General features: G+C 42.6%; 1 protein-coding gene across 6 annotated transcripts; it reads right to left on the bottom strand.

The window, feature by feature from the left end:
• Window positions 1-12,311: 12,311 nt before the first annotated feature.
• Window positions 12,312-15,236, bottom strand: LOC113719635 (DNA polymerase I A, chloroplastic/mitochondrial-like). 6 transcript variants are annotated; one of them, XR_011825617.1, is made up of 6 exons: window positions 14,787-15,236; window positions 14,505-14,691; window positions 14,322-14,387; window positions 13,093-13,901; window positions 12,721-12,912; window positions 12,312-12,614 (listed from the first exon to the last, which is right to left on the bottom strand). XR_011825617.1 is itself a non-coding variant. In XM_027244886.2 (6 exons), the coding sequence occupies exons 4-5, from the start codon at window positions 13,505-13,507 to the stop codon at window positions 12,889-12,891; spliced, it is 450 nt and encodes a 149-aa protein (XP_027100687.2). In that variant the 5' UTR covers window positions 13,508-13,901; window positions 14,322-14,387; window positions 14,485-14,691; window positions 14,787-15,236; the 3' UTR covers window positions 12,312-12,614; window positions 12,721-12,888. The 6 variants fall into 6 exon arrangements, 5 of the variants coding, with proteins under 5 accessions (XP_027100687.2, XP_071929103.1, XP_027100686.1 ...); XM_027244886.2 differs by having other exon boundaries at window positions 13,082-13,901; window positions 14,485-14,691; XM_072073002.1 differs by having other exon boundaries at window positions 13,082-13,563; window positions 14,485-14,691.
• Window positions 15,237-15,583: the final 347 nt, after the last annotated feature.

The following is a 15,583-nucleotide window of genomic DNA, read 5'->3' as shown; positions in this document are numbered from 1 at the left end:
TGCAAAATACTAAAAATGAGTAGAATCCTGCAATTAATCCACATCAAGTCAGGTAATAGGAGGAATTAATAATAAAATAAATGAATAAATTGCAGCCTATCAATCCCCCCCACACCTAAACCATGCTTGTCCTCAAGCATAAGAATAGTAAAACAGATACCAAAATGTGATAATGGCCATTGCTCTATCTACCAAATTGCCAAGATATTCAAGAGGAAGACATATATCGAGCATTGGTGATTAAAACCCAAGAAACATTCCCCCAGTTAGCCTCTAAACCACAGATTCCTTCAATTTCCAAATTAACTACTCTAAGAAAGAGGAATGGCACACAACATTTATCAGCTAATGGTCCGAATATTCACACAAGTCTCCATATCTAGTGCATAAACCGGCAAGCTTCCCTATTATTTAGTCTCTCTTTTTTTTTCGTTTTTTTTTTTCCTTCTTTTTTTTCTTTTTAAAAGCAGTAATAATTAACACAAAAAGACTTAGTCGTTAGCCGTCGGGGCTTTTTGACGCGAACTCCAACATTTTTAGATGGAGGAGCCCGGTTACTCAGCTCCTACCGCTATCCGACCACGTACTCATATAAAATACCACCTTTTGACGCGAGAATCGACACTTTTAGGTGCCGATCCCCGGTTACTCAGTAGTAACTTCATAGCGGAGTACAGTCAAGCTTATTCACAGCCAAACAATGCACAAGCGCAAAATAACAGCACTAACAATCAAACATAGGAGCAGCTCGCCTCATTATTGCCAAACATGGAGAACTGGAGTCAATATTGGACCAGTTCACATTAAAAGGCCATAGTCATTCCCTATGCCTAGAAAAGTTAACGAAGAAATCGAAAGAGTCAAGCAGTTCAATATTCACCAAGGAGATATTCAGGACCCAACCACATCAACCCGATACATACTTATTTTAAAAACTTGGCAAAAGTAGAATTAGAGTCAATGAGCCAACATCCAATCAATTTTTTCCTCTTTTCTTTTTCTGTTTTTTTTTTTTTTCAGGAGAGATAAGCACCAAGAAGAAAGAAAGAAAATGAGCAACTAGAAATAAAACTAAAAACTAAAGAAAACTAAAAACACTAGCACCCCATAGACCCCTCCCACACCTATAGGACACATTGTCCTCAATGTGACAAATAACCAACAAAAGTGGGTGAGAGGACAGCAACACTTCCCTGAAATCCGGTCAAAGAGGTGGGCGAGGTGGAGCTGGAGGAGGAAAGCCCGTATGATGCAGAAATTGCGCCAAATTCTGTGCTATGCCCGCTACATTAAGGTCGACGTTGAGCATTCGAGCCTCCAAATTCTGAACCCGCTCCCGGAGTTGTTGCCATTCAGTTGACCCATACGGTGGAGGTGGCGCAGAAGATGACGGCCCAGCGGTGTCCTCGGCCGACCCAGGGAATGAAGAGTGCCCCGCCTGCGTTGAAGGCCGTGCACCCGGAGCTCGAACTGGGCCTGGAGGGGTAAATTGGTGGAAACCATTGGGCAGGCGCTCGACGACCCCCATTTTCTCTAAGCAGTTCACGTCCAGGAGCTCCATCTCGAAAGCCAAATGTAAGTCGTGGTCCTCCAGACTAAGAACCCCCAACTGCGTCGCCAAGTGGGTAATGTAGGACCCAAGAATCAGAGGTTTGTTCTTCTTGGTCAAAACAGTCTTGAACTGTGTAGCCAACCAACACCCCAAGTTGACCTTGATATTGTTCTTCATACTCCAGAGGAAGAAAAACTCAGGTCGAGAGAGTATACCGGAGCTGTCCTTGCGCCCTGAGTAGCTGTAGGCTAAGAATCGCTGAACATAGCGGGCACTAGAATCCTTAAGAAAGGAGCTCCTAGACCTAGAAGGGTCGTAGCGGTGTCGATCGACTGACATTTCCTCCCACACATCATGGTATTGGGAGAGAAATGGCTCTATGTAATCACAGGCACTCTCCGCATACTCCCTAGTTTCAGCATACTCTCTCGTGATAAATCCAAATGCCAGATTGAACTGGGTAATGGAAAAGGTGAACTCCCTACCCATTAGACGGAAATGAATGACATTTGGTGTTTCAACGGTGTATCTCGTAGGCAACTCGAACTCAAAGGTGGAGTAAAACTCCCGAATCAGCTCAACAAAAGCAGGGCAGGAGATATCAAGATACGGGCACCACCCAATGGCGGTAAACATCTGATTGACCTCCTCACGTATACGCAGGGCAGTCATAGTGATTTTGTGACAAGACTTGCAGGGTATAATACGCCTCTCACAGACCTTAGCGTATCTCTGCCGATCGGCGGGTCTGGTAAATGTTAAGTGCCCCCCAAAGTGAGCAGGGGTATCTACCTGAGCACCCCTACCCCTACCCAAACGGGTTCGAACACTAGAAGAGGAGGGTAGGTTGGTAGGTGAGTTGACAGGAATAGAGGCTTGTGGAGGGGGTTGAGACTGAGAGGCCCTAGACCTAGAGGAGGATTTTGGTCTCACCATGTCTCTCAACAGTTAGCTCAAAGCTACAGAAGCTCCAACAGGTATAGAAACCAGCAAATGGAACTAGCAAAGGAAACTCAGCAGAACAAAGCAAGAATGCCCAGTAGTAACCCAATCAAGAACAAAAAGAGGAGTTTGAGCAAGAAGCAATGCCCAATGCCCGATACAGTAAGGCTCCTCCAAATCGGCAATTCAACAAGTAATTAAACCAAATACTACCAATCTCAACAAGTAGAGCATGCGGCCAGTGTCTCTAAAGCAACAAGAAATTTCAGAAATAACTCACTAAAAACCCAAAAGGAACCCCAGCGACTTATCAAAATAATGCCCAGCAGTTCACAACTAGTCAACCAATGTCCACAAGCAATGTGAGGTTCAAAATGTCCTCCAAAGTGAACAAATAATCGCAACAATTCAGCCCACCCAAAGTCCCAACAAATGGCTCCAGTTGGCCAATCAATTGCACAATTTAAACACAACCCAAGAGAAAGAGCAGTTCCAAGCAAAAATAGACCAACCAGTACCACTGGCGGAAAATCACTAATTGAGAAGGTAAACTCTACTCGTCAACAATATCAACTATGGAATGACCCAGGCAGTACCAATAAGTATTAAGAAATTGGGTGGCAACGGCGAATTACCTCCACCGTAGATGGTAGCTAGACGAAATGAGACAGTGGTGGGTGCCAGGTGTGCCGGAATCGCGTGAGGAGTTTCGGCGGTGGCCGTGAGTGAGCAACGGTTGCTCGTTGGTGGCGGGTGAAGTGGGTGAAGCGGATGTGAGGCAGAGGTAGATCAGCAGCGGCGAGCGAAAACAGAGGCGCTGCTGGCGGGGCGAGGCAGGACGCCGACGGTGCGCGCGACAGTGGGGGCTTCAGCAGCTGCTGCGGCGCGCAAGATGGCGGTGGAGCGCGCAAGATGGGCTGCGGCTGGCGACGATGGCGGCGCTCTAGTGGAGCGCTGGGGTCGCGGTGCGCGAAGGAGAGCCGCGCTCTGGCGTGCGGCGATGGGGTCGCGCGCGGCTGAGCAGATCTGGTGGAGCGTGCGGCGGGCGGCGGGTGAAGTGATTCGGACGACAGAGAGGGAGCAGGGAAGAAGGAAGAAAGAAAAGAGAAAGAAGAAAGAAAGAAGAAGAAAGAAAGAAAAGAAAGAAAAGAAAAGAAGGAATTTTTTTTTTTTTAAATAAAAGAAATTGCTACGGTTAAGAAAGTTTTTTTTTTTTTTTGCAAATAATAATAATAATAATAAAAATAACAATAACAATAATAAAAAAAAAAATCTCTTTCAAATCCTTACCTTTCCCGCGAATGTGACGCGGGCGCGTCATGAGGGCAAGAGAGCTCCCAGAAGTTTCAGAATTTCCTGATCGTGAGCTTCCTGCACGTCATCACGCGGGCACGTCATGAGGGTAAGAGAGCTCCCAGAAGTTTCAGAATTTCCTGATCGTGAGCTTCCTGCACGTCACCACGCGGGCACGTCATGACTGAAGGGCACCTATAAATCAGCAAAAACGAAAACTGAAACCCAAAATCAGTCGAATTCCAGGAGAACACTTCTAAACTACTACACGAAATTGAACAACCAACTAAAATGAACAATTGGGTTGCCTCCTAATGAGCGCCTTTCTTTAATGTCTTTGGCTAGACATGGTAAACTGTCACTGATTAGGACACGGTGGTGCGTCTAGCCTTATTGTCTCCACCTCTCTTCCTGAAAATCCTTCGTAATAATATTTGAGACGGTGTCCATTCACCACAAATTTGTTGTCTGTCTTAGCACTTCGGATTTCAACTGCACCCATATGGGAAAACGTGAGTAACAATAAAAGGTCCAATCCAACGGGAACGTAGCTTACCTGGGAATAGCTTGAGCCTTGATTGGTATAGGAGGACCTTCTGACCAACTTCAAATGTTCTTCTTGAAATTTGTTGGTCATGAAATGCCCGGCTTTTCTCCTTATAAATCAAGGCATTTTCGTATGCTTCGTTCCGGATCTCCTCCAATTCTTGCAAATCCAACTTCCGTTGAACACCGGCCTCTTCTAGATTCATATTACATTGCTTTATTGCCCAAAAAGCCTTGTGCTCGAACTCCACTGGAAGGTGACACGGCTTCCCAAATACCAACCTGTACGGTGACATCCCTATAGGAGTCTTGTACGCCGTCCGATAGGCCCAGAGTGCGTCCTCCAACCTTTGGCTCCAGTCTTTCCTATCAGGGCGCACCATTTTCTCTAAAATGGACTTAATCTCCCGATTCGACACCTCCGCTTGACCATTGGTCTGAGGGTGGTATGACGTTGAGACCCTGTGGAGTACACCATACTTGCGAAACAACGCAGCTATGGTTTTGTTGCAAAAGTGCGTTCCCCTATCACTGACAATAGCTCTAGGCATTCCAAATCGCACAAAAATATTAGACCTGATAAAATCTGCAACTACTTTCGAGTCATTAGTTCGAGTGGCCTTAGCCTCCACCCATTTAGACACATAATCAACTGCCAGCAAAATATATAAAAAACCAAATGAAATAGGAAAAGGCCCCATAAAATCTATACCCCAGACATCAAAAATTTCAACAAAAATCAACGGGACTTGGGGCATTTGATCTCTACGGGCTATATTACCTACCCTCTGACAGCGATCACATGACTTACAAAACACATAGGCATCTTTAAACAATGAAGGCCAATAGAATCCACTTTCTAAAACCTTATGAGCAGTTCTCTTAGTTCCAAAATGACCTCCACAGGCAAAAGTATGACAAAAAGCTAAAATTGATTGAAACTCCACGTCACTTACACATCTCCTCATTATTTGGTCGGCACATCTCTTCCATAGGTACGGGTCGTCCCAGATGAAATACTTGGCGTCACTCTTCAATTTATCCTTCTTCGATTTTGGCCAACCTGCAGGAAAATCACCCGTTACTAGATAATTGACCAAATCAGCATACCAAGGCAATTGAGAATTTAAGGAAAATAAATGCTCTTCAGGGAATGCATCCCTCAACGGCTCATTATCCTCCCCAATTGGTATGCGACTTAAATGGTCCGCTACTAGATTTTCTGAGCCTTTTTTGTCCCTTATCTCCAAGTCAAATTCCTGTAGTAGCAATATCCACCTGATGAGCCTCGGCTTTGCATCTTTCTTGGTCATTAGGTACCTTAATGCTGCGTGGTCAGAAAATACAATTACTTTAGCACCTAGCAAATATGACCTGAATTTTTCTAAAGCAAAAATAACTGCAAGAAGCTCCTTCTCAGTGGTGGAGTAATTCAACTAGGCTCCATTCAATGCTCGGGATGCATAATAGATGACGTGAGCTGCCTTCCCTACTCTTTGCCCCAGTACAGCCCCAACAGCATGATCACTGGCATCGCACATGATCTCAAATGGCAGATTCCAATCGGGGGGTTGGATGATTGGGGGTGAAGTCAGCAATTCCTTCAGCTTGTTAAAGGCTCTCTCACACTTATCATCAAACTCGAAGGCTACATCTTTTTGTAGGAGTTGGAACAACGGGGCTCCAATTTTTGAAAAATCCTTGATGAACCTTCGATAAAAACCTGCATGTCCAAGAAAAGAGCGCACCTCCCGCACACTTGCGGGGTAAGGTAATGCAGAAATAATGTCTATTTTAGCCTTGTCAACTTCTACGCCCTTAGACGATACAATATGACCCAGGACTATCCCGTGCTCAACCATAAAATGACATTTTTCCCAATTAAGCACAAGATTAGTCTCTATACACCTTATCAGGATTAATTTCAGGTTATCTAGACACGTATCAAAACTATCACCATACACACTGAAATCATCCATGAAAACTTCTATTATTTTCTCAACATACTCAGAAAAGATGCTTACCATACATCTTTGGAAAGTCGCAGGTGCATTGCACAACCCAAATGGCATTCGTCTGTAGGCAAAGGTCCCGAACGGGCACGTGAAGGTTGTCTTCTCTTGATCCTCGGGGGCAATTGCTATCTGAAAGTATCCTGAAAATCCATCCAAAAAGTAATAATAAGCTCTACCAGCTAAACGTTCAACCATCTGATCAATGAAAGGGAGAGGGAAATGGTCTTTTTTGGTGACGGCGTTCAGCCTACGGTAGTCTATACATTGCCTCCATCCAGTGGGTTTGCGCACTGGCACGAGCTCACCCGTTTGGTTGGCCTCTACCGTCACTCCTGCTTTCTTTGGGACTACCTGGACCGGACTCACCCAAGGGCTATCAGATATTGCAAAGATGATCCCCACCTCTAGCAATTTTAGAATCTCTTTCTTTACAACTTCCATCATGAGGGGATTGAGCCTTCTTTGAGCCTGCCTAACAGGTCTGGCATCGTCTTCTAGCCTAATCCGGTGCATACAGATGGCCGGGCTGATCCCCTTAATGTCTGCGATTGTCCAGCCTATCGCCTCTTTATGCTCCCGAAGGACCCGGATCAGTTTCTCTTCCTGGATTTTTGACAGTGCCGATGAGATAATCACCGGAAGTGTCTCATTATCACCTAGATATGCATATTTCAGGTGTTCTGGTAGAGGTTTCAACTCCAGTACAGGTGCCTGCACCACAGATGGCAATACCCTCTGGTGAGGCTCGAGAGTAAAAATAGGTAAGACTTCATACCTTTTCGTGGTGGTTTGCAATGAGTGTAGTGCACCTATTGTGCATTTTAGATCCTCACTCCACTCCACCTGAGGAGTTGTCTCCAACTCGAGGTGCTTGGTTAAAGCCACCTCCAACTCATCCCTGCCATTAGTTTCAAACACTTCCTGCACTACAGGGTCAATAGCACTCACAGAGAAAACTGAGCTAAAGTTGGAGTTCGAGGGGTACTTCATAGTATCAAAAATATTAAAATGCACAGTTTCCCCATCAAACTCCATGGATAAGGTACCCTTATTAACATCAATTTTCGTCTGTGCTGTGCTCATAAAAGGTCTACCCAATAACAAAGGTGAGGGATCAGGGGAGTGATCATCATCCATATCAAGTACATAAAAATCAGCTGGAAACACCAAATCATTAACCTTTACCAACACATCTTCAATCAACCCATCAGGATATGCATTAGTTCGGTCAGCTAATTGAATAATTATTCCAGTTTCTTTTAATGGACCTAGTTTCAAAGAAACATAGATAGATTTAGGCATGACATTTATTGATGCTCCCAGATCCAACATGGCCTTTCTGATCACAGTATTACCTATCTTACAGGGAATAGTAAACATACCTGGGTCCCCGCACTTTGGTGGGAGTTTTCTCTGCAGGACCGCGGACACATTTTCCCCAACTATGACCCGTTCATCTCCCCTCAATCGCCTTCGGTTGACACACAAGTCCCTTAGGAACTTGGCATATTTTGGTACTTGTTTGATGGCGTCTAAGAGGGGGATATTTATCTCAACCTTGCGAAAAACCTCCAAAATCTCCTTCTCCTTATCCTGTTTCTTTGATTTTTCCAACCTGCTAGGAAAAGGAGGCGGGTTAGTTTTAACTGTAATTATTGGGTCAGGAAGTACCTTTGGATCTGCACCATTGCTGTCCTCCCTTTCGAGCTCATTTTCGATTTTCTCCTCATCCTTGTACTTGGGGATCACAGGCTCAGGCCCTTGAACTTCCTTGCCACTCCTCAAGGTCATGGCGCTCACATTCTTCGGGTTCAACTCAGGTTGAGATGGTAATTTACCTTGATTTTGTGCGTCCAAGCGGTTGATTGTTGTGGCCATTTGACTTATCTGATTCCTTATGTCCTGCATTTCGGAGTCCGTCCTTTGCTGATGTTGCATAATGGTTGCCTCCGTCCTTTGCTGATTTTGCATAATAGTTGCCTCCGTCCTTTGCTGATTTTGCGCCATGGTTGTCATCATTTGTTTCATCATCTCCTCCATAGATGAACCAGATTGAGGGGGCGGAGGTGGTCGGGGTTGGTATTGCTGCTGGTACCCTGGTGGCTTATTCGGCACAAAGTTAGACTGCCTGTTCGGCGTGAAGTTGGATTGCCTATTCCCTCCATAACTGAGGTTGGGATGATCTCTCCACGCAGGGTTGTAGGTGCTTGAGTAAGGGTCGTACTGCTTCCTTGGCGCGGGCGCATGGTCAGCCATGTTCACCTGTTCCGCAGTTTCTTCCTGAATCATTGGGCACATGTCTGCAGAGTGACCTATGCCAGTGCAAATCCCGCATACCCTGGCTTGTGATGCATTTCTCACAGCCTGTTGCCTAACAAACGCAGTCAACTCATTTAGCTGCTGCTGCACAGAGGGTGTCTCTATCTCATTCACCCTACATATTGGGACATCCTCTCTTGTACTGAATTGCTGTGAATTCTCTGCCATCCCCTCTATTAGCTCCCATGCTTCCTGAGGGGTTTTGTTCACCAGTGCCCCTCCACTTGCAGCATCAATGATGCTCCTGTCTCTAAAAATGAGCCCCTCATAGAAATATTGTATGATCAACTGCTCACTTATTTGGTGATGGGGGCACCTGCGCAACAAGCTCTTATACCGTTCCCAATACTCGTAAAGTGACTCCCCGGGATGCTGCTTGATCCCACAAATTTCTTTCCTTAGACTCGCAGCCCTGGACGCAGGGAAATATTTATCCAGAAATTTTTTCTTCAATTGGCCCCACGTGGTGATGCTACCTGGTGACAGGTAGTACAGCCAGTCCTTCGCAGAATCTTTCAAGGAGAAAGGGAATGCCCTCATTTTTATCTGCTCTTCTGTAATTCCCGGGGGTTTCATACTATTGCACACGACATCAAACTCCTGCAGATGCTTATACGGCTCTTCACCTGGTAAACCATGAAAAGAGGGTAAAAGCTGAATCAGACCAGATTTTAGCTCAAATGGAATGTTGTCATTTAAAGCGGGGAAAGTAATGCATAAAGGCTGCTGAGTTAAATCAGGAGCAGCCAACTCCCTTAATGTTTGTGCATTAGCCATGGTGCCCTCCTCCTGGTCAGAGTCACTCCAAGTGTTACCAAACGAATCTGCTGGTTCAACTTCTGACTCGGATCTTTGAGATGTAGCACCGGAGTGCTCTTCTCTGAGCTGTCTGGTTTCCTTCCTCGTTCTACGTGCGGTCTTCTCTACCTCAGGGTCAAAAATCAAATCACCTGTGCGAGAAGATCGAGGCATACACTAGAAGAAAACCAGAAAATTAGGACAGAAATTGAATTTAAAAAGAAACTAATAAGAACGCCAGTCCCCGGCAACGGCGCCAAAAATTGACAGGGGCCGAACCTGTGCAATAATAAAGTTAAACCTATTTGCCAGTTAAAATGACCAAAATCCAATTCCAAGTACTGGAGCAGGGACTCTAGGTGTGCAATGGGTTACTTGATTCACCCTGTTCCCGAAGAGTTTGCTTGATCCGATATACCCGAATGGAATAGCTATTCCTTTTCACAAATGATTAGGAATTTGTAGACAGGGCAAGTAGGGTCGTATCCACAGAGACTGGGTATATTTGTTTCTTAAGAAATCCAAAGTAACACAGGGGGTGATTTTGTAGGAACGACGATGATTAAATAAATTCAAATGAGAAAATAAAAATAAACAACTAACTAGAAACTAAACCACAATTTACTGAACTCAGGATAACAATAATTAAAGGGCTAAATCAATTAAAACAAGGAAACATTCAAAAATAAAATAAAGTAGGCAAGTAAAAGTCAAATGGCACTTCACTAAAACCAAGATAATGTTAATTAAAGATCTAGCCAAGAAGTAACTTCAGCAATGGTTCACCTAATTGATCACTGATGCAAAGGCAATCCCAATTATTTACCAATAAATAGGTTATAACTACCAAACAAGCGATGGCAGTCAACCCCTCCTTACTGTGTCGGTGATCAAGGTACGCCCGTTAATCACTGCTCTAATTGAGAAATAATCCTAGGTACGCCCGTAGAATTTAATTCCCCAACTGCCTTACGTATTAGAGGAGCCCTATTCTAACCAAATAACGCACTACCAGGGTTATTTTAGATTAGCCCGCGTACCCCCCTGACACGAATCTAATCGTGCCAGTTGTCACTATTTTGAGGTAATTAGACAATTACAGATTTAATACCCCAATTGACAATAGACTACCCAATCAATTAATTATCCGGATCCAAGACAACCAATTAATTAAATAATCATAAGCATAGAAATCAGGGAAGATGCGAATACCAATAGATAAAAGGAAAAGATTAAATTAAATCGATCTCACAAATTTTTTAGGCGAACCAGAGCCTTCGTTGCTCCTTGGCTAGAAAGGAGGAATTTAGCTCATATTTGATGCGTAAACCTCAGACAAAATTGCAAAGAAAATCGCGGTCATCGTCCGTCTAAATTTTGACAATCCAATTCGTCCGAATACTGAATAAATAGAAAAGCTACAGAAGGCCATTCATGGCTTCCATTCCGTTCCACGCACGAAGGAAAAGAAGAGAACTACTAAGAGTAACTAAAGAAGAAGAAAAAGTCAAAGCCAAGGATGGCTAAGCTACAAGACATTCGTAAGTTTCTTCCCCAAAGAAAATCAATCCAAAAGAGAAGTCAACAAAAACGGCTAAGCTACAGATCAAGACCCCAGCAAAAGCCAGCTCCCTTTGTGATCCCTTTTTCTCCCTTCTTATTGCGGCGGCTCACCAGGAGGGAGAAGCCCTCCGTCCGTCGTTTCTTGCGGAAATTACCAAAATGGGCATCATCTCCTCTTTGCCAAAAATATCCCTGGAATAAGCTCTGTGGCTTGGACATCTTTTCTGTCAAACTTGGCACTTGTTATCGTATTTTCGTTCTACTCCCTGAAATAAATGCAAAATACTAAAAATGAGTAGAATCCTGCAATTAATCCACATCAAGTCAGGTAATAGGAGGAATTAATAATAAAATAAATGAATAAATTGCAGCCTATCATTTCCTCGTCATGTGATAACTAATTAATGATGCAAGAAATCACATTTAGATGCAATTTATAATGTCGTTTTTTTGGTTACCCAACAAATCACACTTAGTTACCATTTTTTTTGTTTGACGAAAAAAATTACCTTAGGCAATGCAATTAGTAAAAGTACTTTCCTCCTCTTTTGCGCCAAAGAAACGATAAGGCGTGTGGGCGTGGCTCGAGGTAACCACTCTCACTACAACAAAAATACCCTTTAGCGGCATTTAAAGGTGTCAGTATAGATAATCTAACCTGACATGTTACCTTTCCTCACACCTGGGACGAGTGTTGTCCCTTCCAATATGGGGATAGCCTCGTAGCATTAAAATATGTCAGGAAAACTATGTTGTTATAGCATCTCATCTACCAACAAAAATATTTTTCTTGATAATTGAAAGTGTCAAGATAGTTATTCTACCACATTAGAATATTGCTTTAGAAGCTACGCTATGCTAACACTTTTAATTGCTAGGAATACATAGGTAAAGAGAAATTAATCACACCATATAATAACACCGAGATCCAATGTAGAACAACAAATAATCCTTCAGTTCATTCATGCCACAATTATGTCAAATATACAAGTCTTTGAACTTTCCATTGAAACTCTAAGTTCTTTCAGAAGAAAAGAAACTATACTAATCTAATAACTTCGCTATAGATGCCATTCCGTACCTATAAAAAAATCAAACAACTAAAAGGAAGACCACCATTGCCTGAATTCAATGACATAACAATTCAAAAAAAAAGGAAAACAAAGTTGATATTTAACTCCATGGGTCATCCCATCCCTTGGGGCTCTCTCTTTTGACAAAGTTTAACATTGCCTGGACAGCTTCCTGAACTCTGTTGGATAGGGCATGGTTTCCCCATTCAATTTCAACCTTTCTACACCACCCATTGCTCTGCACAGATTCAGGAGCTTCAAGTGAACAGATATTTTTTTCTTCCCAAAGATGGTTTTGCATTGACACCTTACCAATCAACTCTTCACCAAGGCATAACCTAGCATCGGACATGACAGAATAATCACGGTAAGGACTTCCAGAGAATACCCACCTTCTAATCTTCTTGATGAATTCCACAATCGGGCCATGTGCATTGTATCAGCATGGAAGCCAGCAAGTTTAAGTCCATAATTCGCTATAACATGGTTATCAAAGCTATAGTTGTGCCACACCTACAGAAAAACAAGCCAGTGCAGTTCCCCACATGGCATATAATCATTCGAAGAACTGATGAGCAACAAAGAGCCCCACACAGAATTACATACAAAAAATCTTTACCTTTTTAATTGACGGGTCTTCAAAAAAAGGAGCAAATTCAGCCAAAAGATTCCTCCCGTCCTCATCAAGAAGATCTACCCAGATACAAGACTTGCCATTTCCAAAATTCGCTTCCGATCCACAATAAATACTGCAGCATACAATTTCTCCATGATCAACTGGTGTTTCCTACTTAACATCAATCTTTGATACCTAGACATTAGCAGAAACCAGTAAAATGAGCTCCCAAAAAAAAATTGAATGCTACTGGAGAGAACATGAATATTAAGCGAATAAGATAATTAAAGTACAGAATTCAACTGGTTGTATGCAAAATTGCAAATGTAAAATAGTCTAAAAGCAAGTCAAATGAAAAACATACTTCCGTGTCACATGCATGGACCATATGCCTGTATTGATTTGTGAGCATACCAACTACTTCCTTTGCAGCAGAGACAGTATCAACCACAAGAACCTTGTCATAAATGCAACCAAGCCTCTCACGAAGATTTGACTGGATAATAGCTTCTGGTTCCACAGATCCTTTTCCTGTGGGGGTTCCATTTATTTTGTCAACACCAACAGACTTTTCAGCAGCAGCCTCCCTTTTTGTTACATTATGAGCACTGCCTTTATCAATTGAGGGATACTTTTCTTTCTGTTCTTCGAATAATTTTGGCAGGGAAATTTTAGGTTGGGAAGACTTTGGAGGTAACTGCATTGTCCTCGGAGAGATTTTCCAGTGTATATCTGCTTGTTGGCTATTTGATGTATAAGACTGTCTGCTACTTGAAAAGTTGTCCTTCATCTCACGATCTGGTGCAATTGTATTCACACTTACGATATTCGGTAGGCTAAGGTTTCCTGAAGAACAAGCTGAATCATGAACATTTCTGAACGAGAGAGGTGAATTACTAGTAGATGGACAAGATAAGTCATTATCAGTGCTTTGTTGTCTAAATTTGTGATCACTTCCATCTGTCAAACTAGGCAAACTAGAAGTCCGTTCAGCACGATAAGCTTCCTTTCTTCTCTTATAGTATTGAGTCACGTCACCCCAGGATTTGTAAGTAGGCCTCTGATAGTCATGCACAAACACATGACTCCTACTTCATATCTTCACAACGGAATGATCAGAAGCAGGGCCATTTGAGACATTTGAGAAGGATACGTAGCCAGAATGGGTTTTGCAATATTCTGGCCTGAGAGTCACGGTGTCATGAAAGCCCAAAGCCAACAAAATACTCAAATAAAATAAATGAAAATACATTATTTTGTCACACAAATTGAACTCATGACAAGTACAAACATTTGCATTATCAAGTATTTATCCTATGTTTAATGAATTTGTACAAATCTCAATAGCATTACAGCTCTCTCTGACATATGGTGCTATGGAACAGATATTCTTACAGCAGAACAGAAAAGTAGTTTTCAAGTGAACAAAAGTGCAGAACAGAAAAGTGAACAGATATCCTTACATGTTCATTTCTGACTATGTAAACCCAAATCACCAAATGACAAAAAATATTACCCAAAAAGAACTCAAAATCAGACAAAAGTAAACAAAAGAAAATTAGAGAAAAATTAGAGAAAAATAGAAAAATAATAGAGAATAATACCTTAAGATACTTAAGCTTCAAATTTCCATAGACGACTCCAAACGTGAAGGCTGAAGCACGAGCCACCTGCCACCAGTTATACGAAAACGAAAAAAAAATCCAAATTAGATCAGACATCAATGAAATTGTGAGAAATTAAAGCTGGCGGAGGTGGATGGTTAACCAAGGCGAGAGTGCTGGTACCGGAGTAGGGTCCAGGAGGAGGCGACATTTGCTGCTGATCGCTGAAATCGAAGAAAGAATAACTGCAGATGCTGCGAATACTGCCCCAAATCTAAGGTCTCTCTCAGACTCAGAGCCCTAATTTTCGTCAGACACCAGTTTGGAAATTAGAAATGTTGGGGAGATGGGCGAGGGCTTCCCTTAGCTCCTGCATTATTCAGTAAGGAAAAAGGCCCAAAAAGGTAACTCTTTTTGCAGGAAACCACCAACCAAATTTACATATAGAAAATTGCAGAGTATAACCTGTTCATCGACGACATCGATATCTGCGAGCATGCGGCTGGATTTCTTACCGGAATTGCCTAATTCGTTTGCTAAGAAATAATTTTTGGAGAATCCGAACTCGTACTTTTCGATGTCATGTTGTTCCATTTTCTGGTTTTGACGAACCTAAACCTGATGATGAGAGGGAAGGAGTAGGGGCAATGGGATGGCGGAGGTAGGGAGCAGAGGAGAGGAGAGTGGCCGAGAGAGGCGGAGGGCAAAAATTTAGGCAACCGAGAGAAATCAATTTAGGGCAAAAATTTATCATGCAATTACATCCCTTCAATGGGAAAGCAAGGGTAGTTTGATTGCGGAGAGATTCAACAAAAAAAACTCTACGGGAAAGCAAAATTTTGGCCAAGAGTTTTGAGAGATAGTTTGCCGAAAGAGAGAGTTTCTGCGAGAGATAGAGAAGAAGCAAAATTTCACTGGGAGGCAAAATGAAATTTTGAGATTTCACTAAGTGTTTTGGCAAAGGGATCTTCCACCAAAATCAAACGACGTCGTTTTGTGTTTCAATTTTTTTTGGGTGTATCTCACATTTCCGCAAGTGTCATAATAGGGAGTCTAAAGGTACATTATTATTTTTATGTCAAATAAAATTAAAAAAAATTAGAGTATATATTATTGAGTTGATAACTAGTGTCATGATAGAAGTGTTATAATGGCACAAACCAGCAAGTGTCCTTATAGACATGTCAGAAAAGACCATTTTTGTTGTAGTGTCTCCGCTGCAAATCACCTATCCATGACTCGTTTTTCTCGATCATCTCTCC

The sequence above is a fragment of the Coffea arabica genome, chromosome 11e, assembly GCF_036785885.1.
Source record: "Coffea arabica cultivar ET-39 chromosome 11e, Coffea Arabica ET-39 HiFi, whole genome shotgun sequence".
NCBI classification, from domain to species: domain Eukaryota; kingdom Viridiplantae; phylum Streptophyta; class Magnoliopsida; order Gentianales; family Rubiaceae; genus Coffea; species Coffea arabica.
Note: the sequence above shows the minus strand (reverse complement) of the source record. Positions and strands in the feature narration are given on the sequence as shown.